The following is a 25,841-nucleotide window of genomic DNA, read 5'->3' as shown; positions in this document are numbered from 1 at the left end:
TAGGTTTCAGGGTGTTGCTATGTGATAGCTGAGGTGTTTGGAGTAGTGTTCAGTATGTTTCTATGCAGTTGCTGAGGTGTTTGGAATAGTTTTTCGAATGTTGCTATGCGGTTGCTAAGGCACTTGGAATAGTGTTCAATCTGTTGCTATGCAGTTGCTGATGTGTTTGGAACGGTTTTCAGCATGTTGCTAAGCGGTTGCTGAGGTGTTTGGAATAGATTTCAGGGTGTTGCTATGCAGTTGCTGAGGTGTTTGGAATAGTTTTTAGAATGTTGCTATGTGGTTGCTAAGGCATTTGGAATAGTGTTCAATGTGTTGCTATGCAGTTGCTGAGGTGTTTCGAAAAGTGTTCAATGTGTTGCTATGTGGTTGTTGAGATGTTTGGATTACTTTTTAGAATGTTGCTAAGCGGTTGCTGAGGTGTTATAATAGTGTTCAGTGTGTTGCTATGCGGTTGCTAAAGCATTTGGATTAGTTTTAACAATGTTGCTATGCGGTTGCAGAGGTGTTTGGAATAGTTTTTGGAATGTTGCCATGAGGTTGCTGAGTTATTTGTAGTAGTTTTACCGCATTGCTATGCGGTTGCCGAGGTGTTTGAAATAGTGTTAAATGTGTTCCTATCCAGTTGCTAAGGCATTTGGAATAGTTTTTAGCATGTTATTTTGCAGCAAGTTTTAATTATGGGGGCAGTAATGGCCTAATGGTTATAGAGTCGGACTTGTAACCCCAAGATTGCAGGTTTGAGTGTCAGGTCCGGCAGGGATTTTAGGTGGGACGAGTGAATTTCCAGTGCTTTCTACCACCCTCAATAACACGACTGAGGTGAGACCCTTGAGCAAGGCACCGAACCCCCAAGTGCACAATTCTTGGACACACATCACGTCCTTTCCTTTCCTTTGTATTGCTTTACTATGAAGTTGCCAGGGTGTTTGAAATATCCCCGGGCGCCGCAGCAATATGGCTGCCCACTGCTCCGGGTGTGTGTTTACAGTGTGTGTATATGTTTGTTCAATTCTCACTGCTCTGTGTGTGCACTTGGATGGGTGAAATGCAGAGCACAAATTCCAAGTATGGGTCACCACATGGGACACGTCACATCCTTTCCTTTGTATTACACTACTATGAAGTTGCTATAACTTTCTGCATGTTGATAAATGCATTTTCACTCTGAAATAAGTCACAAATGCAATACAAATTCAGTTGGGTTTTAGGTGGCATCATTGTTTGGTTGAGGATCAGCGCTAGAGTCGAGTTTTTGTGACATTCTAAAAATAAGGTTGATTTAAACTGAACATTTGTAATTTGCTGAAGTACATGAACACACTCTCAATTTTGGAGCATTTTGTTTAACGGGGATAATGAACGGTTCATGTGGTTTAATCCTGGAACAGCACAGAAACATTTCCAAATGAGTTTTTCAGACAGTGAATCACAGAAGGTCAATGATAACAGCAACACGCTCACAGCTCCCAATCTAAATGCTAATGCGGACGCAGGTTCAACTCGCTTTCGCTCTTTTGTGCGTTTTTCAGTGATTCTTGTTCAAAATACTGTTCTGAAGTAGGCATGAAAATTGGAAAGCGTCAAGCTTGTGTTGTTTGTGTCCAGAGGGGTTTGGAGCGTCATGTTATCTGATGATGAAAAGAACAAGAAAAAGAAACTATTTTCTCACCAAACATTCCAAAAGTCGAGCAGGTCGAGCGATGATGAAGAGAAGTTTCTTCACCAACTCGGTGACGAAGGTCAACTCTGAACTCTCCGACCGCTTATACGCCTGAGAGATACATAGACAGAGAAGAACAGGCATGAAAGCTGATAACGTCTAGACTATTTATCACAAAATACTCATTTGTAGAATATGTATTTATTAAAAATCTTAAAAGTCACAGGTTTGATGGGATAAGCTCACATCATCCAGAAGTTTCTCCAGGTTCTCCTGCAACTCAAAGAAGTAGACAGATGTAATTACACCCTCCTTAGATTTGGTCAGACAGTCTCTGGACAGCTCGATGATCTGGTGGTGTATAAAGCTCAGGACCCCGTCGGCCAGCGGCAGAACGCTCTCAGGACAATACGAGTGCATGAAATCACACAACCTGCCCTCCATCTGCGCCGTCGCCTAACAGAAAACAAATACAGAGGTTATTTATGAAGATAAAACTAGAGATATATATTTAAGTAATAATAATAATTAGGGCCCCTAATAGTATACTTAATAACTATAATAACAATAATAATAATACTTTTTATAATATTTATTAAATACTAACTCGGAATTCTGTTTATTACTCTAGTCGTCCTCAGTTAACCTGATGCTGTTCTGGTCATATAAATGTGTTTGTGTTACAGCAACCTGAGAGACAGACATCAGACACCAGCGAGAGCCTGTGTGTGTGTGTGTGTGTGTAAAAATCAATACAGTCTCCCATAAGACAGCTAATGTTAGAAAAGAGCCTCATGTGACAAGGTCTGAGCTTCATGACACTCACACCAAAGTGTTACTGCTCAGATGCTGCTGATTTACAGTAAGCAAGATTACTGTTTGGAAAAGATTTTAAAATGTTGCTATGCTGTTGCTGAGGCATTTGAATTAGTTTTTAGAATGTTGCTGTGCGGTTGCTGAGGTGTTTGGATTTCTTTTTTAGAATGTTGCTATGTGGTTGCTGAGGCGTTTGAATTACAGTTAACTAATACAGTTAACTAATACTAACAAATGTCAAGTGTAACCAATTATAATATTAATATATATTTATACTAATATAATTCTAGCATCTGTTTAACATTGTGTGCTCCCAGAAAATCATGAGAAGACACTGGTGAAGGAAGACAGGTGTGAGAAGCAGGTAGACAGATGCTGTGGTGTGAGACGGGGGGTGTGTGTGTGTGTTACCTTAGGGAAACGCTCCCTGTAAACATGATTCATCATGATGATCTCATTGTCGTAGCAGGAGTGAGAGCGACCCGGACTGAACACACAACAGAGAGAGAGAGAGAGAAAGAGTGTTAAACACAACTACTGCAACACACCTGAGCATGTGTGTGTGTGTACCTGGTATTTATCACGTTATGGGGACCAAATGTCCCCAAAAAGATAGTAATACCATTAAATTTTGACCTTGTGGGGACATTTGTGAGGTCCCCATGATGAAACAGGCTTATAAATCATGCAGAACGAGTTTTTTTGAGAAAGTAAAAGTGTGCACAGTCTCCTGTGAGGGCTAGGTTTAGGTGTAGGGTAGGTGTAAGGCGATAGAAAATACAGTTTGTACAGTATAAAAACCATTACGCCTATGGAATGTCCCCATAAAACATGGAAACACAACGTGACTGTGTGTGTGTGTGTGTGTTCACAGACCTCAGGCTGCGTGAGCGGGGTCTTATGTGGGGTGAACAGCGTCCCCCGTCATCGTCAGTGATGCTTTCTGTGCTGCCGAAGTGTTTGGACAGGAAGTGCAGCTCGTCCATGGTGGGTTGAGACGGCAGCTGGTGCAGACGCTCCTGAGACGAGCTGGAAGACTAGAGATAAACACTCAGACGTTTACATCTTAATACATCTGAACTGTGACAGAATAAAGGCATGAACAGGCTGTAAACTCTCTGGAACCATTATCTCCAGTGCACAGTGAGCATATAATATAATATAATATAATATAATATAATATAATATAATATAATATAATATAATATAATATAATATAAATTATTATTTAGACATATTTAAAAAAAGAAAAAAATAATAAAAATGACAAAAAACACTTAAAATTAATTACTAACTGATTATATAAGACTAAAAACTTATTTTAAATAATTAATAAAAATGAGAAACACACTTACCGTTGAGCTGGGAGTGTTTGTTCCATATCCAGAAGATGGAAGAGACGCCAGTGACCATCGACGCCCATCCCTGCATACACAACAGTACAGAATCTGCATTAACGGCAACTAAGTGTTTATGTTGGTTTTATTGTGAAGTGTGTGTGTTTGTTTACCGTCTTGAGGAAGCAAAAGAGAAATGTGCTGGAGTGCTGGGAGAGAAGTTTCGAGGGCTGTCCAGGGGACTACTTCCTGTGTGGACAGGAATAACAAATTAAGCTTAGTTAAGAACAAAACTCAATTAAGTAAGAAAAGCATATCAGTTAGTCTGTAAACACATCAGTATCTGGAAAAGTGTTTCCATTGCAACTGGGTTTTGTCCATTTGGGGGTGTGGCCACTGACCGATGTGTCCCGGTAACGGGGAATGTGGGCGGGGCAGAGTCGGGGAGGTGGAGGTCAGAATCAAACTCTTCCGGTTACTGCGGCAACTGCACACACACAAATAGAGAGTTTAATGGGTTAATTCAGTTAAAAAAAACATTTAAAAGCAGATCAAATGTGAGACAGAGGAAATAAAGAAACCTCTAAAAATCTGCATCGCTGATGTATTAATACACCATCGCTAAAAATTCATGCAAGAAATAAATACACATAAAACTATTTAATGTAATTAATAAATAATTTTAATTAATTAAAAAATGTAAAAATAAATAGAAGAAAATATTTAACATAAAAAAGAAATTTTAAAAATGAATAAAACAAATAAAAGAAATAATGAAAGAAACCTTACTAATAAAATAAACAAAAAACAAATAAAAATGAAAAAAGAATATGAGAGTAAAAGAAACTTTAAAAATAAACAAATAAATTCAAATAAAAATGAATAAATAAATGAAAGAAAGATTGAGAGAAACTTAATAAATAAGTAAACATAAAACAATTGAATGTAATAAATAATTTAAATGAAGCAGTCGGATAAAATAAAAATAAAACAATATAAAATAAAAAAAATCATTTTAAAAAAAGAAACTTTACAAATGCATAAACAAATACAAATAAAATAAATAAATGAAATAATGAAAAAAACCTCAATAACAAAATAAATAAATTACAAATAAAAAATGAAAAAAAAGAATAAGAGAGTAAAAGAAATGTTAAAAAGAATGAAAGAAATTTAATGAATGAATGAATGAGTAAATAAATAAATAGTAAAACAATTTAATGCAATAAAAAAAATCATTTGAATGATGTCTTGATGAGATACAATTGTTCAGATAAAATCACATCAGAGCTGAGAACAGAGAAACTGCTGTGTTTGAGTGTTTGTTTGTGTGTGTGTGTGTGTGTGTGTGTGTGTGCGTTTGTGCCCTGCAGTAGAACAAGAGCAGTACAGAAAATTCCATTTCTACAGTCATCAATCTGAGTCAGCGTGAACCAGCACTCTGAAGAAACAGAGAGACACTCTGGACGAGAGAGATACAGATAAACAGATAAAGAGAAAGAGAGAGAGCTAATGGAGGAGAGAGTAAAAGAGAGATACTTGATATGCCTTGAGTGACTCTATGAGAGCCATTACACACATTACAATGTGTGTGTGAGAGAGAGAGAGAGGTTTTATCTACATTGTGAGTACTGAATGTCCCCACAAGGAAAGTAAAAGCTGAAATCAGCTACGCTGAGCAGAGAGCAGCTGAGAAATGCTAAATTAACAGACTTAATAAAGTCTTATAGATGTCTTTCAAAAATTAAAATCCCAAAAAGAAACATTTGATCTTTGAAATTTGCTCATAGACTGACAGAGCACATGTTGAGTAGCCAATAGAGCACTAGTAAACACACACACACAGGTGTAGACAGACGGTTAGTTAAGACGGTCTTAAGGGATCATCCTGAACAGAGCGACCCGAGACCCCGTCCCGCTCTTAAAGAGAATAAATACACAGTTACACCCTTAAAGAGACAGCGTCTTTATTAAATAATTAGTAACGCTCTTAAAGAGACAGAGTCCTTATTAAATAAACAATAACGCTCTTAAAGAAACAGCATCCTTATTACATACACAGTAACGCTCTTAAAGAGACAGCTTCCTTAGTAAATACACAGTAATGCTCTTAAAGAGACAGAGTCTTCATTAAATAATCAGTAACGCTCTTAAAGAGACAGCATCCTTATTAAATAATCAGTAACGCTCTTAAAGAGACAGCGTCCTTACTACATACACAGTAACGCTCTTAAAGAGACAGCGTCCTTATTAAATAATCAGTAACACTCTTAAAGAGACAGCGTCCTTATGAAATTATCAGTAACGCTCTTAAAGAGACAGCGTCCTTATTAAATAATCAGTAACGCTCTTAAAGATACAGCGTCCTTATTAAATAATCAGTAACGCTCTTAAAGAGACAGCGTCCTTATTAAATAATCAGTAACACTTTTAAAGAGACAGCGTCCTTATGAAATTATCAGTAATGCTCTTAAAGAGACAGCGTCCTTATTAAATAATCAGTAACCCCCTTAAAGATACAGCGTCCTTAATAAATAATCAGTAACGCTCTTAAAGAGACAGTGTCCTTATTACATGCACAGTAACGCTCTTAAAAAGACTGCGTTTGTTTTAATTAATCAGTAACACTCTTAAACAGACAGCATCCTTATTAAATAATCAGTAACGCTCATAAAGATACAGTGTCCTTATTAAATAATCAGTAATGCTCTTAAAGAGACAGTGTCCTTATTACATGCACAGTAACGCTCTTAAAAAGACAGCGTTCGTTTTAATTAATCAGTAACACTCTTAAAGAGACAGTGTCCTTATTAAATAATCAGTAACACTCTTAAAGAAACAGTGACCCTATTATATGCACAGTAACGCTCTTAAAGAGACAGTGTCCTTATTAAAAGTAACATACTCAGTAAGTATTAAAAGAGACAGTGCCATTTCTAAACCTTATAAACCCTATATTAATATACCTTACAACAAGTAATTTATTAAACAAAAATGTTTGCAGGATTTGGTTACTAAAAATACTCATAAGACTCAACAAAAAGTAAATGCTGTTCATTCTGAGTAATACTTTTGGCTCAAATGCACAAGATGAACATTTTAAATCAGGTTGACGCCATATTATATATATTATACACACAAAATATCATACTAAACCAGATGCATTAATCACAACACTCACTAATGCAGTCACTCAGTTAGTGTGTCACCAGCTGCAGGTAAACAGTGACCTCAGCCTCATCCTCATGTGTAATAAAATCGCATATAGAACAGATTTTAAAGTCATTTCACCTTTTAGTGCGCCGAAACACAACGCCCTGCATGACTGACAGCACAAAGCAGCCGAACGCTTAGAAACAAGCAGCGTGCATCACAAACATCATCAGATGGAGAGCGTTTACACCGTCTGCCTTTGCCTGCACACTGGAAAATAGAGTGCAGGGGGGAATTCTGGGTAAAATCTCGAGGGCAGCGGATGATACCAAGACTAGCATTAAAAGGGGGAGCAGGTGCGGCACATCCGCTCACAAGATGCTACTGAGTGTATGTGTGTGTGTGTTTCAAAATGTAAGTGCAATATGCTTTTTTCCCAGAGGTCACGGTGATATAACCGAGAATCACAAAAAAAGTAAATGAGAGTGAAAGAAGAAAGCTTTTAGAGAAATGGACAGAGAGACAGGGAAAGATTAATAAACCTGACAAAGAAGAAAGGTTGAGTCAGGGTTATTATAGTTCACTAACTAAAGCTAAAAGCAATAAAACTATTACGTTACTTGCAATAAAATTTTACTTAAATAATAAAATAATATAAAAACTTATTTTAAGGCAGATTCTCTCATTTTAACTTGATGTACTAAAATAACTAAATAAACCTTAAAAAAACAATGTTAACTGAAATAAAATACATTAGGAAAATGAAAAATTATTTTATTTCTGGTCACTGGTCACTGCATTTTTTTCCTATTTTCATAATAAAATAACTAAAATTAAATAAACTCTAAAAAAACATTTCACATTTTTACTCATTTTTCTAAAATTAAATAAACCTATTTTTCATAATAAAATAACTAAAATTAAATAAACTCTAAAAAACATTTTCATTTTTTATTTCATTTTTCTCATTTGTTTAGTTTAACTTTAAGATTTAAAATAACAAACACTAAATAAACATTTACTGAACTAAATGTCTAAATGTCTAAACATTAAATAAACCTTTAAACAATAATTCTTGTTACAATAAAACAAAAACATTTATTGAAATAAAATTAAATATTAAAAATAAACTTTGGTTTCAGCTAGTTGCAAACACAACATTTCTGATTTTAGTTTAATTTGAAGTACTAAAATAACAAAAATTAAATAAACCATAAAGAAACAATTTCATTACTTAAAATAAAATAAATGTTAATTGAAATAAAAATATATAACAAAACTTTAACTCATTTATTTTGCTTTCACTTTTATTTTATTTCATTTTTCTCATTTGTTTAGTTTAACTTTAGTTTAACATTTGTTTAATAATTTTAAGAAATAAATATTAGCAAATTTCTCGTTTTCATTCAGTTTAACTTACTAAAATAACTAAAATTAAATAAACCTTAAAAAACATTCTTGTTACTTGCAACTACACAAAAACATTTACTGAAATAAAACTAAATAATAAAAATAAATGTCATATTTTGTTTCAGCTAGTTGCAAAGGCAACATTTCTGATTTGTTTAATTTAAAGCACTAAAATTAAGTAAACCATAAATTCATTACTTTAAATAAACTAAATGTTAATTGAAATGAAATAAAATATGTATAACCAAAAATTTAAGTCATTTATGTTTAGTTTAACTTTAATAACTAAAATAACTAAAATTAAATAAACAAAAAAAAAACATAAAAATAATAGAAACTTTCTAGACATGTTTAAGACAAATTACAAAAACACCCTGAAAATACAAAAACTTTACTAAAACTATATATATATATATATATATATGTGTGTATGTGTGTGTGTGTGTGTGTGTGTGTCTTCTTTTTTTTAAACTATAAATTACCATAATAATCTCTAAAATACCACAGTTGCTCACACATCTACTAATTCATTTTATTAAACCCCAATGCATACTACATGCATCAAATTTGAATAAAAAGACGTAAGTGTAGCATTTATTTAATCTTTTTATTATGACTGAAAACAGACTCACCTGCTGTTCTTACGGGGCAGAGGAAGATCCTTCTGGGCCAAAGACAGAGACACAAATGGACATAGAAAACACAGGGAGAGAAAGAAAACAGATCAGACAGGATAAACTCAGTCACACTTACACATGCTATGAAATTACATTAGAAATATCAGCGTCAGCATCAACATCAACGATTTTAAATGATAAAACCAAATGAGAAATTATTTCATATGAATTTAAAGTGTGTCAATGGCATAGAGTTTGTATTTGCCACATTGTAGCACTGGACACGATGCAATGTGTTTCTGTGGACGAAACACACTGGAACAAACAACGAAACACAGAGAGATGCTGCTGCTGTTCTGGCAGCGCTCCCGTCCTTCATTTCTCTCTGTGATTGAACACATAATCCACTCTCATTCGTCTTACTGACAGACTCTCTGTCTCTCTGTGAGACTCCAGCCCAACATCAGCAGATGTTCATTCAAACGCAGACAAACAGGCTGTACATGTTAAACAGACTCAACCAGCGCTCATATGACTTTAACTCAATGTCAGACCAAAACAATGCTGTCTTAATTCATGTTCTTATAATAAATGGCTTGTCAATACACGTTATTATAAAGAAATTAGACGAGTGTTATCCCATCAATCACATTCCAAGCCCCGCCCCCTAAAGACATCTCAGCCAATCTGAGGTCAGCAAAAAGTTTCCTAGCTAAAAGGTTGCTTTAGATGTTTATAGTTTAACACAACATCAGGATATACTAATTTATACAACAGTTCTTCTGGTCCTTGAATCTGATTGGCTGATCTGATCTGATTCCACTGGTTTTATTAGTTTTTTAAGTGTTCCTCACAGCAAATGTCATGGTAGACGCCCATAATTTTAAAAATAATACAGTTTTTGTATCACGAAATGTTGTTTTACTGTTTTTTTTTAGGTGAAAATGTACCTGTTTAGACTTCAAATATGTGGTTTGTTAATAAAAATTTGCTTCACCGTTTTCGGACATGTGAGCTCCAGGGCGTCAGTGGCCGTTTAGTACTCATGATCCCCCTGGCCTTGCCTCGGCCAGATTTTCTGGAATTTACCGCTGGCTCTGATGTCTCCATAGTGGTTAAACATGATATATTTTCATTTTGGGTAAATCTAATGGGCAGTCTTTGGTTTCATTAATCTATTACTTGTTCCAGTGCAAATAGCTTTGGCTGAGGGCAAAATCTCAGAACGTTATATTTGTAACTTAAATGCTGTATACCTTTGTACTTTTGACTGCATTGCCTAGCAACTTTTATGATGGCTGTTGTTGTTTATTTAATATTATTTAATGGAATTAAATATTATTCAACGGAACTCACCCTTGACAGATGAAAGAATAGTATGACAAAAATATCGCTTTCCTCAGCGGACATTCAAACTAATGTTTCATTATGAATATGAGATTGAGCTGAAGAATGAATGCTGTATCAGATTGTTTGTGATGATGATTTTAGTTACATTGTTCCGCCATTAGATGGCAACAATAGATTTACGAGTTGGCATTAAAGACTTTTATTTTGAAAGAGGCTGAAATGCTGTTGAAGGAAGTTGTTTTACTTTCAACAACAGCTTGAAAATGCAGCTAGCTAACAAATGCACTGAGCAGTGCTGTCCTAAGAAATCACCCTTAAGAGATGAAAGAATAGTACGACAAAGATATCACTTTCCTCAGCGAACATTCAAACTAATGTTTTATTGTGAATGTGAGGTTGAGCTGAAGAATGAATGCTGTATCAGATGCAGATAATCACACTCGCCCAGTCCATCTCACTCTCATAATACTCCACTACACATAATACAGTGAGCTTTAACAATAAGTTTTCAATAAAGCAACTCAACATTCCTTCGTTACTAGTTCTAAAGTGACATTTGGAATTAGTAACGGAGGCTTGGGCTCAGCTGTTAAACGATCAACTTTAGATTCGAATCCGTGGTGGAAGGAAGTAGTTCTGCACAAAAAGGGTTTTTAAAGACACTCCGTTGTTGTTTCTTATGTGTTTACACACTCGTGCCATCAACTGTTATATAAACTCAAAACTTGTAGACGTGATATATGGCTTTATATCAGCACGCTGTGATTACCTACACAGCCATGCTGATATACAACCTTGTGTGATATTGCTCACATGTTATAGAAGGCATTTTATGCATGTTATTCAACAAACAGCTTGCTTGCAGCAGCTTTAATCAGCACATATCATTAGCATTGATTGGCAGACATCACTAATCAATAGGAGAAGCTCAGATGTTCTTGGACGTTTATGTGCTTTCAGAATCAACACTGTGCCTCATTTTACAACATTCACACTGGAAACCAGATACACAATCTACAGATGAAACCTGTCAAAACTAGACCACAGGAAAAAAAAAATAAGACAATTGATTTTGCATAAAGAAATTACAGCCTAATTTTAGGACCATTAAGACATTGTGACATTATTCTGAGGACAATATTCAACACATACAGTGAAATAGCGAAGAAGTAATAAGTAATGAAAGCTTTTAAGCGAGAAGTGAGCCACTAAAGCGACCCAAATCAACTATCAGCATCTTGATTTATGACATGTAGAAAGGCAAAGTCTGTATCAGAAGTGTTATATTTTTAGCTGTTTCATTACTCAGCAGCAAAAGACGCTCACTTCATATCGACGGACTGATCAAACGCCACATCTCTGCGCTCTTGTCTGCCTTCGGCTCTCTTATTGATCCTCAATAAAGGCGTGTGTTTCTATGACAACAGCGGCTGTAGCGTTAGTGTGCTGTTGACACGTTTACGTGAATAATCGCTCCTGAGGATCAGGCTCTGTCTCTATCGACTGAGGTTAAACTCTATGTGACTGAGCCGTCGGGTCAATTACACTGTAAATAAGCTGAGGGATCACCAACCTCACGGGCATTACAGCGCACATGTACATTCACACAGGACTGACCTGCAGCTGCGCCAAACGCTTTCTACTGCGGCGTTCAGGTTTGGGTCTATTGTAGTTTATTCTACAGTATGGTAAGTATAAAACGTAAAAACCATTCCAGAGCAATTTCACTTACCATAAACATGAAGGTTGATGAAGATATTTCACTGATTTGACAAGATTTGCAAGCTACAACAGCAGCACACAGGACTTTTTCCCAGTATTTCCATATTTCATTAATAAAAATAAACCATAGAATTATTATAAATATATGTGACCCTGGACCACAAAGTCAATCATTTGGAAAATCTGAGGGTGAAAAAAAAAAAATCAAAATATTAAGAAAATCACTTTTAAAGTTGTCAAACGAAGTTCTTAGCAATGCATATTACTAATCAATAATTAAGGTTTGATATATTTACGGTAGGAATTTTACAAAATATATTCATGGAACATGATCTTCAGTTAATATCTTAATGATTTTTGGCACAAAAGAAAAATTGATAATTTTGACCCATACAATGTATTTTTGGCTATTGCTACAAATATTGCTATTGCTACTGGTTTTGTGGTCCAGGTTCATATATAGTGATTATGCTTTTTTGATTGAAATATAATTTTGCCAAATATATAACTCACATCTGAGGATATTACAGCTATAACTAAAATGAAGAAAAAGAGTATATATATATATATATATATATATATGATGTAATAACTCAAACATAAACAAACAAATAAACAAACAAACACTGTATGGACATATTAAATTAAAATTACTAACGCACACAATTTAAAACTTTAACTAAAATGTAAAAAATGAAACTTATTATATTTATTTAGGCAATGTTTCTAAATGTTCATTTAGTTTAACCTGATGCAATACAATAAAAAAAAATACTATAGAGAACTATTTAAATAAAAAAAGACTAAAACACAATAACACGATTAAAAGTATGATTAAAATAAAAACAGAAAATTTTAAAATAAAAACTAAAATATTAATAAACACTATGACAGTGTCATTTTCTCAGCCATAATAATTAAAACTTGTAAGTTAAATAAAATGAGATGAAACTCAAGATATAAAAGCAGCGTATTTCACATAAAACAGTGTTTTCAATGTGCAATTTCATCAAGCTGTGCAAATATCCTCTCTCATTAACAGCCCACAATAAATCTTTTTTTCAAGATGAATTAAAATGACTGAGGTTTGATGTTACGAATAAGTCTTTTTATGACCATACCAAAACATCTGGCAATGAAAAGATGTATTTAGTTTCCCATAATGAATTCACTGAACACTATTATCTTCATTAAACGAGTCTTCCACATAACGCAGAAGTGACGGCTGGAGATCATCTCTAGTTTTTCTGAAGAAAGACACTCGTGCAGTCTGTTTGTTTCACCGTGACTCACTGTGTTTGATTTTAGACAGTAATTGAGTTTTCCGTTCTTAAATGCTGTAAAAGCTTCCCAGAAACCCTGCGGAGAAGCGCAGCCCGGCAAACTCACGCGGACAGATGGAGCCCATCGAGAACAAGCTGCCAAACTCTGAGCAGAGATCAGTCGAGCAAAGCACTGCAGCTGCTGAAGTGAAGCGTCAGCCATACTGAACACAGAGATGCTTAAACATATTACAGTTATGAGTCATGAGACGGGACGTCAAAGCAAATTATCTACTAATTAGTAAAATATTTTAACTGGAAAAAGCATAAGGGTGAATTTTAGTCATATGATAATTTTGACATTTGAAAAGATGGTTAAAATGTGAAAATTAACTTCATTTCAATCTCTCAATGAGAAGTTTAGCTCTTATAAACCTCTTTTTTAATTTCTTCTTAGATTTATCAAAGTCTGATGAAACGTTTTAGAGAAATACTTCTTTAAATGAAAACATAATCATAATCATAATCAAATAACATTAGTTAATGCACTGTGAATTAATGCTATTGGTTAGAATGTTTTCTTTTTGGTCCAATCAGAGTATCAGATGATAAAACCACAGTATTTTATACACAACCAGTGAAAGATTTTTTATGTTTTTAAAGAAGTCTCTTTTGGTCACCTAGCCTGCATTTATTTGATCCAAAGTACAGCAAAAACAGAAAAATGGTGAAATATTTTTACTATTTAAAATAGCTGCTTTCTATTTGAATATATTTTAAAATGTAATTTATTCCTGTGATCAAAGCTGAAATTCGCCATCATTACTCCAGTCTTCGGTGTCACATGACTCTTCAGAAATCATTCTAATATGTGTAATTTATATTATATTTATTAATATATTATTAAAAAATATTATTACGATTATTATTTATTTATTTTGGGGAAATAAATTATATAAATTAATTCTTTCATTTTGCAAGGATGCTTTAAATTGCTTAAAAGTGATGATAAAGACATTTATAAAGTCTTAATGTCTTATAAATGCTGTTCTTCTGAACTTTCTTTTCATTAAAGAAACATTAAAAAATTCTACTCAGTTGTTTTTAACATAATTATAATAATAATACATGTTTTTTTGAGCAGCAAATTAGAATATTTGAATGATTTCTGAAGGATCATGTGACTGGAGTAATGATGCTTAAAACTCAGCTTTGAAATCACAGGAATATATTACATTTTAAAATATAATCAAATAGAAAACTGTTATTTTAAATAGTAAAAATATTACAAAATTTTACTGTTTTTGCTGCACTTTGGATCAAATAAATGCAGGCTCAGTGAGCAGAAGAGACTTCTTAAAAAAAAAAAACATTACTGTTCAAATAATTTTGACCGGTAGTGAGTATATATTTTGATACCATAGTACTGAACGTTTACCATATTCATACACCACGTTTACAACGTGTTTTCTGATTTTTAGTACATAAAAAAACAAAAAACATGTTTTTACTTAAATTAACTGAAAATAAGAAATAAAATAAAAACTTAAATAATAACAAAGCATTAGAGTTTTATATTTGTTTCCTTTTTTAAACAAATTTGTTTCAGATAACATATATTTTACTTCAAGTAAATTTTTTTATGGTTTTAGTTTTAGTTACAGTTAACTAAAGCATTTCTTCAAAAAACATAAATATTTACTCCTACATATTATATTTCTCTTTTTAAAAACGGGTCAAATAGGGTCTGATCACCATCAATTCTAATTCCAGATGATCTGTCTGAATGATGACAGGCTGAAAAAGCAGTCTGAGCTGTAATGAAATGGCACTATCTGGGCCTCCTGCCCGCTGTTTGGTGCAAACCCATCATTTACTGCGCCAACCCCATAATCTGAGCCTCATTAACCTAAGAGCGTCCCGGTGCCAGCAGGACGCGGCCGTCCGCAAAACAGCCCCTGAGTTATCGCCGCATGCGCCTTCCGCTGGGATTTTCGGGATTTCCTCCAACTATTTTTACTAATGGCTCTGCGCATCAGGAGAAAATGTGCATCGGACTCCTTCATTAATTAAACGGAAATCTCTTGGAGTCTGCGTCACAGCGAAAAATTGAGGGTCGATTAAAGAAATGAACATTGCTGAGCTCCAGAAATGATGAAAAATCCAACTTAAGTCTGATTTAGAGCTGCAGGCATGCACCTGAAATAATGCACCCTCTTAATCAGATCCTAATATGTATGCGGCACCCTGCTGCATGATGGGAGTGACCTTTGACCTCTGAGATGGCGTGTTGCACCATATGGCAGCAACAGTGCAGTGGAGCGGGGAGGGGTGTTAACTGAATAACCAACACAATGAGTGTGTGTGTGATGCACGGGACAGACCCGAGGGACCTGGGAAATACGTTGAGGGCAATTATTCTCACACAGAGCGAAAAATATGTCACATGTTTGAAACACACTCAAACACAATGGCAAGCAATTATATTTTGCATAAATAAAGCCTATTTTTGGGAGCATTTTTTTGCACTGTGACAGTGTTTTCATGACAATGAAACACATTTCCCCCTAAATTCAGGGCCAAATGCGGCTGTTTCCGGAAAGATTAATGTTTGCATTGTCTAAAATTGTATGTGCATGTGTTGAAACATTTTTATTTATAAAACTGATACAGTGTGTTCTTATTTGGTTTGATTTTTTTTTTTTAATTTCATTTTTTCCATTTCATTTGTTATTGATTTGTTATTTAACTGTACAATGTTTGTACATGATGGAATTATTTGTTGTGCTGCATTTAGATTTATTTTTTTGCATTACAATAATGCAAAATATGGGGAAAATAAGCTCAAATTTTTATTGACAAGTTTCGGGATTCGCTGTACTCTCCGATAACACATAGACTGTCCGTCTCTCTCTGATTATGTCTGAGACTTCATGAATGACTCTCCACTGATGACTCTGTGTGTGTGTGATATCATATCAGACCGTTTAACTCATTGTGAAACACTAGATACAGAAGCGGTTTCTGATTTCGACACACACACACACACACTCGTACAGGCAAAGCAGTAGATTCAGATAAACCCCACTGAACACACTCACAAGCAAACATCTCATCATCACAGCTCAGAGATCCTCAGTATTAAGATGATTAATTATTTTCATCTTACAAATAGCCTCAGATGGCATAAATGCTGTAAAAATGCAACTAAACATTCAAATACCATGGTATTTACATGCTACTTCAAAGAAAACCATGTTACTTCCAATATCCAAAAAACATGGTATTGCTGTAGCACAAATCTAATATCATGGTACTGAATAATTATCACTTTTATTTACCATGGTATTTCAAAGAAAACTATTTCCTATTGGTTAGACTGTTCTTATGTGATCCAGAGTATCAAAAAGTAATACTATGGTATTTTTGATACCTTAGTACTGATTGTTTACAGTATTACCATGGTGGTATTACTACAGCATACTGTACAGAAAAATATGCTAATACTATGGTATGTTGATATATGTAATGGTACATGTTCATTTACCAAGGTACTCCAAAGAATACCACTCCTCATTGTTTAGACTGTCCTTAAGTGCTCTATTCAGAGAATAACAGTAGCAATACCATGATATTTTGGATATACCATAGTACTTAATGTTTACTATATTCATACACTGTGCCATGCTACCCAATAATGGCCAAAAACCATTATATTACAATGCTACATGTCCAGAAATCATGGTATTACTTTAGTACATGTTTTTTTTTTTTAAAAAATGCATTAATACCATAGTACTAAATAGAACCCATATTCATTTACCATGGTATTCCAAAGAATTCCAATTGGTTACACTGTCCATATGTAGTAGTGGGAGTATCAGACAGTAATACCATGGTATTGAATGTTTACGACATCCATATACCATGTGTATAGAAAACATTGTTTACTATAGTACGTTTACAGAAACACACTTATAGCATAGTACCAATTGATCACCATGTCCATTTACCATGGTATTTCAAAGAATACCACTTATTATTGATTACACTGTCATCATGTAGCAATGGGAGTATCAGATAGCATACCATGGTACACTTGATATATATCCTAGTGCTGAATGTTTACCATATCCATATACCATATTACTTCAAGGCACTTCAAAGAATACCATGGTACTACCTCTATACAGCACCAAAACACAATATTACTATGGTACATGTCTAGAAAACATGGTTTACTGTTTTATGTTTAGAAACACACTATAGCATGGTACTGAATGATCACCATGTTCATTATTATTGTTAGACCATAGTACTGAATGTTTACCGTATTAAAATACAGTGTTAATTCAATGTACTTCAAAGAATACTACTGTGTCTCCACTATATGTACCCCAAAACCATAGTATTACCATAGTACATGTCCAGAAAATGTGGTATTACTGTAATACATGTTTGAAATATACATTAATGCCATAGTGCTGAATGAATACTATATTCATTTACCACTTCCTATTGGTTACACTGTCCTTATGTGATCCAATCAGATCATAAAACCCATGGTATTTTTGATATATAGCATAGTACTGAATGTTTACCATATTAAAATGTCATGTTATTTCAAGGCACTTCAAACAATAACATGGTATCTCCCCTATACATGGCTGAAAACCACAGTCTTACCATGGTACATGTCCAGAAAATGTGGTATTACTATAGTACATGTTTAAAAAATACAGTAATATCATAGTACTGAATGAATACTAAATTAATTTACCATGGTATTCCAAAGAATATCTGTCCTTATGTGATCAGATCATAATACCATGGTATTTTTGATATATACCACATTACTAAATGTTTACCATATTTAAATGCAATGTTACTTCAAGGTACTTCAAAAAATACTATGGTAAATCCACTATACGTGGCCCAAAACCATAGTTTTACCATGAAACATGTCCAGAAAACGTGGTATTACTGTAGCACGTTTAAAACATACATGAATACCATATTACTGAATGAATACTATATTCATTTACCATGGTATTCCAAAGAATACCACTCCCCACTGGTTACACGGTCCTTACGTGGTCCAGTTAGATCGTAATAACATGGTATTTTAGTACTGAATGTTTACCATATTAAAATACCATGTTACTTCAAGGCACTGCAAAGAATACCATGGTATATCCCCTATACATGGCCCTAAACCTTAGTATTACCATGGTACATGTCCAGAAAACATGATAATGGTGTCAAAGGGATGTATCTCTGACCTGTAGCCGCCTGCGTCTGATTATTCCCGAATCATCCATGTCGTGTCCGGTGGAGGAGATGCTGCTGCTGCTGCTGCTGTGCGGATCAGTGGGGACTTATTGAGCAGAAGAGCTCAGTTCGCTCGGATCCATCGGGACTCCGTCATCCGGACGCCACGGGCTTCAAGCTCATCGTAATCCGGCTCATATCGAGCATCCGACAGACTGGACGAGGCTTCGCGACACCCGCATCCCGTAAAAAGTCCGAACACTGAAAAACGAGCGCACGCCCGTGACGTCATAAAGGAACGTGCGCGAGATCAACACGAATGACTCGCTGCGAGCGCGTCGGCTCCTTTTAACATCAACCTCCCTCTCTCTCTCTCTCTCTCTCTCTCTCTCTCTCTCTCTCTCTCTCTCTCTCTCTCTCTCTCTCGGTGTTGTTCATTCATGTCATCCTCTCTGTCTCCGGGATGTTTAAGTGTCTCCTCCTCTCGCTCCTCCTTCACATAAACACGCTGGCTGCGTTTCAAAACATTTGGGGCGTTTTTATTATAATATGAGGCCATTTTATTGTTTATCGTATATTATTACGCATGCTATTTGGGGATATTTTGGGCATTTTATGTGTGTGAGCATCATTCATCATTTGTTTGATACAAAACATCAGCATTTTTGGCCATCGCACAGTGGTAAAAATCCACAAAATGCTGTCTAGATAGCTATTTATTTATTTTATTCATTCATTCCTTCATTTAATTCTTATGCTTCTATTAACATACCATACACTATCCACCTTTTTTGCCCTAAGACTGGACCATTTGTACAATTTATAGGTGTGGCTTCCAGTCTCGTCCGCGCCCAGCTATTTTTATCTGTACAAAACAGCTCATTTTGCTGCTTGATATTGCAAATTGGTGTGTCTTACCATTATTTTCATGTATTATCTTAATTATGAACACACTGGTTTGTAGTGCAAACAGTTTTAATGTTTACTGCACGTTGTTATTAGGGGTTTAAGCACATAATGCTAAAACCCTATTGTGATTGTTAGGCCAAGGATCAGCAATGTCCACGTAGAGACTTAAAACTTGGAGGGATGGTAGTACTCACACCACCGACAACGTCACCAAGGCTCACCCCAATCGGCCTGATGGGGGTGCTACAGCGATCAAATTTAAGAAACCGCTCCTGAACCGTTTGTGGCAGGCTCAAGTGTCTTATGTCATTGCAATCCTTGGCTCATGTTGGACAAAGCGCAAATTTTCGGGTATTTTGGTGAATAGCAATAATTATCAAAAAAAGTTGAACTTTCGACTCACATAAAGGGACGCCAAAACGTTTAAAAGGGACTGGGCCACTTTTGCATATAACTCCTGAACAGAGCGAGATATCTTCGCCAAACTCAGAACACATATGTAAGAGCTCAAACTCAATGTCACAGGACAAAAATCATGGAGTTTGGCCACTTGGTGGCGCTATAAGAGGGAAAAGAACATAAAAATGGCTATACCTATGTAACCATTTGTCATATCACCATGAAAATTGCAGTGTGTGTTTTTGGTCCAAAGTGACACAAGTGTCTATAAGGACATTCGCATATCTCAAAAAAATAAATGAATAAATAAATACATGGCTGAAGTTTGAGCACCTATTAGAAAAGGTTAACAGAGGTCAACTGGAACAAAACTTGGTGGGTCTGTTTGATTTACCACCCCAAAGGTCTGTGCAAAATTTGAAAGAAATCGGCCACTGGGGGAGGTGATATTGCATTTTCCAATTGCGATTGTACATTGCACGGTTTTTCACACATACACACAATATTTGTATCATACGATAAAACTTCACATTCTGGACAACTTTGCCTCTAGAGCCACTGCTGTCAATCAAATCATTTGTTAAATGTTTGAGAAGATGAAAAAAAAAAACTACTTTTGCGAACTTGTCCTGGGTTTTTCACCCCACCTGGAAAAAAAAAAACACTGCCGTACAATTCTCTGGACTCTCAAGGTCAAGTTATCAAAAAAAAGTTGAAATTTATCCTTTTGGAAGCTATAACGGCGTTGTTTAAAATAAGGGCCCTGTCTAAATTCACCCAAAATCATATAAAGCCTAAAGGAAAACTCAGAACTGCACAAAGCCTGGTGAGCACATGCGACGGGTGATTCTAAACAAGCACGCCAAGTTTTAAGGAAATAAGACCTCTGCAGGTGCTATAACAGTCATAAACATAAAAAATATATATATATATATATATAATAAAATAAAAATATTTCTATGGTAAATGATCTGGATATGCCAAAAGTGCTTTTTTAAATCATCGATTTAGGTGGTTACAAGCTTGCTACATAATATCTTTTTTCATTTGTCCTTAAATGCCTTAAAATACTGGTCTGCATAGGATTTGCTGTCATATTTCCCTCCCACAGGCATTCAGATGTAGAATAAGGTCAATAGATTTGCCCCCCGTTGACACATTTACTGATGATTTCATCAGACATGATTTACACATGATGACTTTCATCAGGACAGGAACTAGATTCCTGTTGCTTTGTCCTGATGAGCCCCTGATCACACAGAAGAGCATGACATGAAAAGAGTATGATGACAGAAATAGAAAAAGTCTGATTCTGTGCTAAATCTCCTTGCTTTTTCATTGTGACTCTCAGATGAGAACAGGATTGCTAGATCATTGCGTAATATTGAGCGGCAGAGGATTAGGTCATGATCTCGCTGTTTTTGCATAACATACGGTCACATCAACAGTGTTCTCTCGCACTGGTGACATCACTTATCCGTACAGGAAAACTGGACAAACGCTGAGCTGGGATCAGTCTGACAGGCTTGATCTGACTGATCTCATTCATTGATCCCAGACAGCAGTGCTCCCAGATGCTGTTTACAACATGCTGGATGACACACAGCAACAGATTTCTGCCACACATGCCAAGAATGTCACAATAGCACGCTAACATGCTACCTGCATAATTTTAGCAGCATGCATGTTGAAAATCATATGGAGCATATGTTTGATTTAAAGAAACAGTTTGATAATTTGATGAAAATGTATTCACCCTCAGGCCATCCAAGATGTAGATGAGTTTGTTTCTTCATCAGATTTGGAGAAATGTAGAATTATATCACTTGCTCAACAATGGATCCTTTGCAGTGAATGGGTGCCGTCAGAATGAGAGTCACATCAGCAGATAAAAACATCACAATAATCCAAAAGTAATTCACAACACTCCAGTCCATCAGTTAACATCTTGTAAAGCCAGATACTGTGTTTTTGTAAACAACAAATCCATCAATAAAACGTTTTTAACTTCAAACCATTACTTCTGGCTAAAAAATAGTTCTTAATCCAAAATTCAGATGGCACCGATTCACTGCAGAGGATCCACTGGTGAGCAAGTGGTATAATGTTTAGATAGACTTAGATGCATTATTAGCAAATATTCCTTCATACGTACAGTATATTAATAGTACACTGTATATTTACAGTGGCAATATTTTTTTGGATACAGAATTTATACAGAAGTTTTGGGAAAATACATTGCATTAATAACAGATGGTGTGTGGAGCATCTGTTCTTCTCTAAAACACATCCAACTGCGCAAATCAGGATCCCGTGGGAGCGTCCGACATAGAAACAGATGTAAGAGCTTTGAAAAGACGTCGGCTGTTCTGTTCTGAATGTTAAACTTTTGAGACATTCTTTAGCATCATCATATGGTGACATCATCAAAGACAGACTCATCAATATGTCATGATTGACTCAGAGCAGAGAAATGACCCACTGTATTTGTGTTACAGTATATTGTGAGAAATAGAAGATTACCACTAGTATAGGTTGTGTGTATATAGGGAAGATTTTGGCCTTGTTTTTCAATGAAAATGTCTTAAAATGTAAAGAAAATGTCATCTGATGTTTCAGGGTTGTTTTAAGTGAATATATTATGAGAATTTAGTCCTGTCCTGATGGCAAATACATTCAGGTTGATTGAGGTTTATGCTTTGAAAATTAGCAAAATGTGTTAACAATCTGAAAACAGTTTTAAACCTCAAGTTTTGGATGCTTGGTTATAATTTGTCTGTTTTCATTAGCAATGTCCTATATTAGTGGGTTTTTGCACACAAACAGAAGCACCAGTCAGCTGTTGTTGGTTTTCATATTTTCACTGAGCATTATTCAGTCTCTGTCCATGGTGCTGATCATATGACCAATGCACTTCATTGTCATTCAGCACTCACATTTACCACAAAACATATCTGAAAACTTAAATCACACTTAAAATGGTGTGCCTGTCATTAAATTGGAAAACAAAACATTTTCAGCACAAGTTTGTTGGGTTTGAAATGCTAAAACAACAGATGTAATGTAGAAAATGTTTGTGAAACATTACTACAAGATTGTTAATGTGATGAATTACACCAGTTAAACCAAAAAGTTCATCATGATTATGCGACATGGATTTTCTGTGATGCTCATACTGATGTCTTAAAGTTCAATGGAAGATTTATTTGAGCACAGACAAAGAGAAAACGCAGTTCTTTAGACTTTCTGCCAGAGACACAGGCTGAAGGAGGAACTACTACAAACACACACACACAAGCTGTTGATTCATGAGCAAGACTCAGTCCAGAAATACCCGGCAGACGGACATCATTCATTACGTATTCAGTGACAAACATTGTTCTGTGATGCAGAATGAATCAGTGCTCCCCTACGAGTCTATAGATAACAGAGCTGAATGATTAGCGTCATATTTCAGATGAAAATAATGTTTAACCCTGTAAAGACTGACATGTAAAATAATAGTCCGAAAATTATCTTTTAAAGGGGTCATCGGATGCCCATTTTCCACAAGTTGATATGATTCTTTAGGGTCTTAATGAAAAGTCTATAACATACTTTGGTTAAAAATTCTCAATGGTAATTGAGTGTAAAAAACACCCTGGATGGGAAATCATCCCATTCTGATGCATGTTTCTTTAAATGCAAATAAGATCTGCTCACTCCGCCCCTCTCTTCTGTGGAATGACAAGCGGTGCTCTGTTTACTTTAGCCACATTTAGTGTTTAAGTAAGCTTGCTAACTAGCATATTATTAGGAAAGGCAATTGCAATAATTCATAAAAAAAAAACCTTATACTCACTTCTGCTGTAGGTGAAGCTGGATCACGAACGATTTGCATGAACATAGATGAATATATGTAGATCGGGAGGCGAATTCCCTTCACAAATGTAATCTGTGGCTCATGTTGGGAGTAAATGATGATCACTTTGTTCATTATTACATCCAACAACAGAAGCCAGGAGCCATTTTTGTCTATGTCCCTGTTCCAGCATCGAAATAATGGCGATCGGACTGTTAGCTCATTCAGGGCGGGTCTGAGGTAAGACGTCAGTGTCAATATCGCCAGTGTCAATATCCCACGATATCCCAGTATCGTGGGAGCGGCCTCTGTCAGTTGGACGTCACACAGACACGAAGCTGAGAATGGCTTGATTTAAAAAAGGGGAAATTATCTTTACATCAGCAAATGCTGATATTCATGTGGACAAAAAGTAAGATGAAAAACTGATAGCCTGATATTTGATACTCACTTGATATTTCTTAAAAATGATGGATGGATAAGCAAGTAAACCTAAGTTCATCAGTTAGTGTGCAGATGAAGATGGATGTTAGTACAATTATACTAAAAGGCCTTTTACTTGCTAAAAAAGTGTGAAATGACTATCGGTCACTAAATTGTGAACAACGTGTTTTCAGCAAAGTTTTAATCATTCGGCCTTAGAAATTTCCATATCAAATAAGATACAGTAAACTTCATAGGATTCTATGTTTCTATGGCTATTGCTGTCAATCATCGCCGTTTTGGATTCAATCCACAATTTAAATAAGGTTGTCAATCCAGAAACTGTGCGATGTGCAGTCAGCCACCTTACTGACAGAGTAAAAACTCCCATTATATAATATCATATTAATAAATAATAAAGTTGACAACACTGCATCTTATTCAATGGTGATAAGATTTATTCAACAACTCTTCTCTTCGGCGTCACCACCCTTCGCCATTATGGAGAGTATCTTCCGTAACGCATGCGTGTGGATTCTTCTGCTTGTAAACAAGACGCAGCGCATGCATGTTTTATGTGGAGCAGCAGTACACACATATGTCATGGTACTCTTAATAATGGTGGTGACACAGAAGAGAAGAATTGTTGAATAAAGTTGTTATTTTTGTTTTCTTTGTGAACAATAAATAGGGTACAACGGGGTTAAAAGGCGCCTTTGATATTATTTTCCTCTAAACCACTAGATGGCAGAAAAATGTACCGTAGCACTTTCCAAAACATTCGCTTTTCAACATACATGTGCAAAATTTTTTGATCCTTGCCGCGATCACGGGCAGCAGCACAAAGTCGATTCTGTGTTTACTTAATCTAATATTTGACGATTTTAAAAATGTTGTAGATTGAAGTAGAAAAAGAGAACCGCTAAAAGTATTCAATATATCTTGAGACAAAGGTCTTCTTAATGATTTTCAGTTTTGTTTAAGATAATTAAAGCAGCAGTTTTTAAAATAAAGATGGTAAATATCATATATTATGTTGGAGGTCCATCTTAGGGATAATCACCATTTTTAAAATGAAAACATCGTATTTAAAAACATGCTATTAATCATATCACATAATAAAATATCATTTGTTGTTACAGTAAATCTATATCGAAATTATTATGGAATTTCCTTCAATGTTTTTAGAATCTTTACATTTAAAAAATATTTTTTCCCCTGTATTTTAAAATATGTTTTATATTAACATATTTTAATGATAGTATATTTATTGAACAAAAAATAAGTCTTTTATTTATCAAAATAAGAGGAAAATGTGGGGTAGAATGCTTCCCTCATATATTTATTTGATTTTTAAACAAAATTAAAGACTTGTACCCTATAATTATATCTTTGTAAAATTACAGTTGAAACTCAGGTGTCACATGGACTATTTTAACAAGCATATTTTTATTACCATTCTGGGTCTGGGAACATTTCAGTTACATTGCAGGGTCAGAAAGCTCTCAGATTTCATCAAATATCTCAGTTTGTGTTCTGAAGATGAAGGAAGGTCTTATGAGTTCAGAACGACAAGACAGTGAGTAATTAATGACAGAATTTTCATTTTTGGGTGAAGTAATCCTTTAAGGCAACTGGTGTAATGGTCTGTTGGCATCTCCATGTGGT

General features: G+C 35.1%; 1 protein-coding gene across 3 annotated transcripts in view; it reads right to left on the bottom strand.

The window, feature by feature from the left end:
• Positions 1–18,890, bottom strand: part of mast1b (microtubule associated serine/threonine kinase 1b) — a 32,266-nt gene extending 13,376 nt beyond the window's left edge. Inside the window, exons 1-9 of one of the 3 annotated variants that reach the window (XM_051106574.1) lie at positions 18,613–18,890; positions 9,012–9,043; positions 4,218–4,303; positions 3,990–4,065; positions 3,835–3,904; positions 3,356–3,516; positions 2,891–2,966; positions 1,910–2,119; positions 1,673–1,774 (exon numbers count right to left, since the gene is read on the bottom strand). In XM_051106574.1, coding sequence (XP_050962531.1) covers positions 1,673–1,774; positions 1,910–2,119; positions 2,891–2,966; positions 3,356–3,516; positions 3,835–3,904; positions 3,990–4,065; positions 4,218–4,303; positions 9,012–9,043; positions 18,613–18,651 — 852 coding nt within the window. In that variant the 5' untranslated portion in view covers positions 18,652–18,890. Of the gene's footprint in view, positions 1–1,672; positions 1,775–1,909; positions 2,120–2,890; positions 2,967–3,355; positions 3,517–3,834; positions 3,905–3,989; positions 4,066–4,217; positions 4,304–7,107; positions 7,234–9,011; positions 9,044–18,612 lie in introns of those variants that run through there. The other 2 variants (XM_051106575.1, XM_051106576.1) reach the window with 2 other exon arrangements.
• Between the last annotated feature and the right edge of the window lie 6,951 nt (positions 18,891–25,841).

The sequence above is a fragment of the Labeo rohita genome, chromosome 3, assembly GCF_022985175.1.
Source record: "Labeo rohita strain BAU-BD-2019 chromosome 3, IGBB_LRoh.1.0, whole genome shotgun sequence".
Taxonomy (NCBI): Eukaryota; Metazoa; Chordata; class Actinopteri; order Cypriniformes; family Cyprinidae; genus Labeo; species Labeo rohita.
This window is presented reverse-complemented; position numbering and strand designations above follow the sequence as displayed.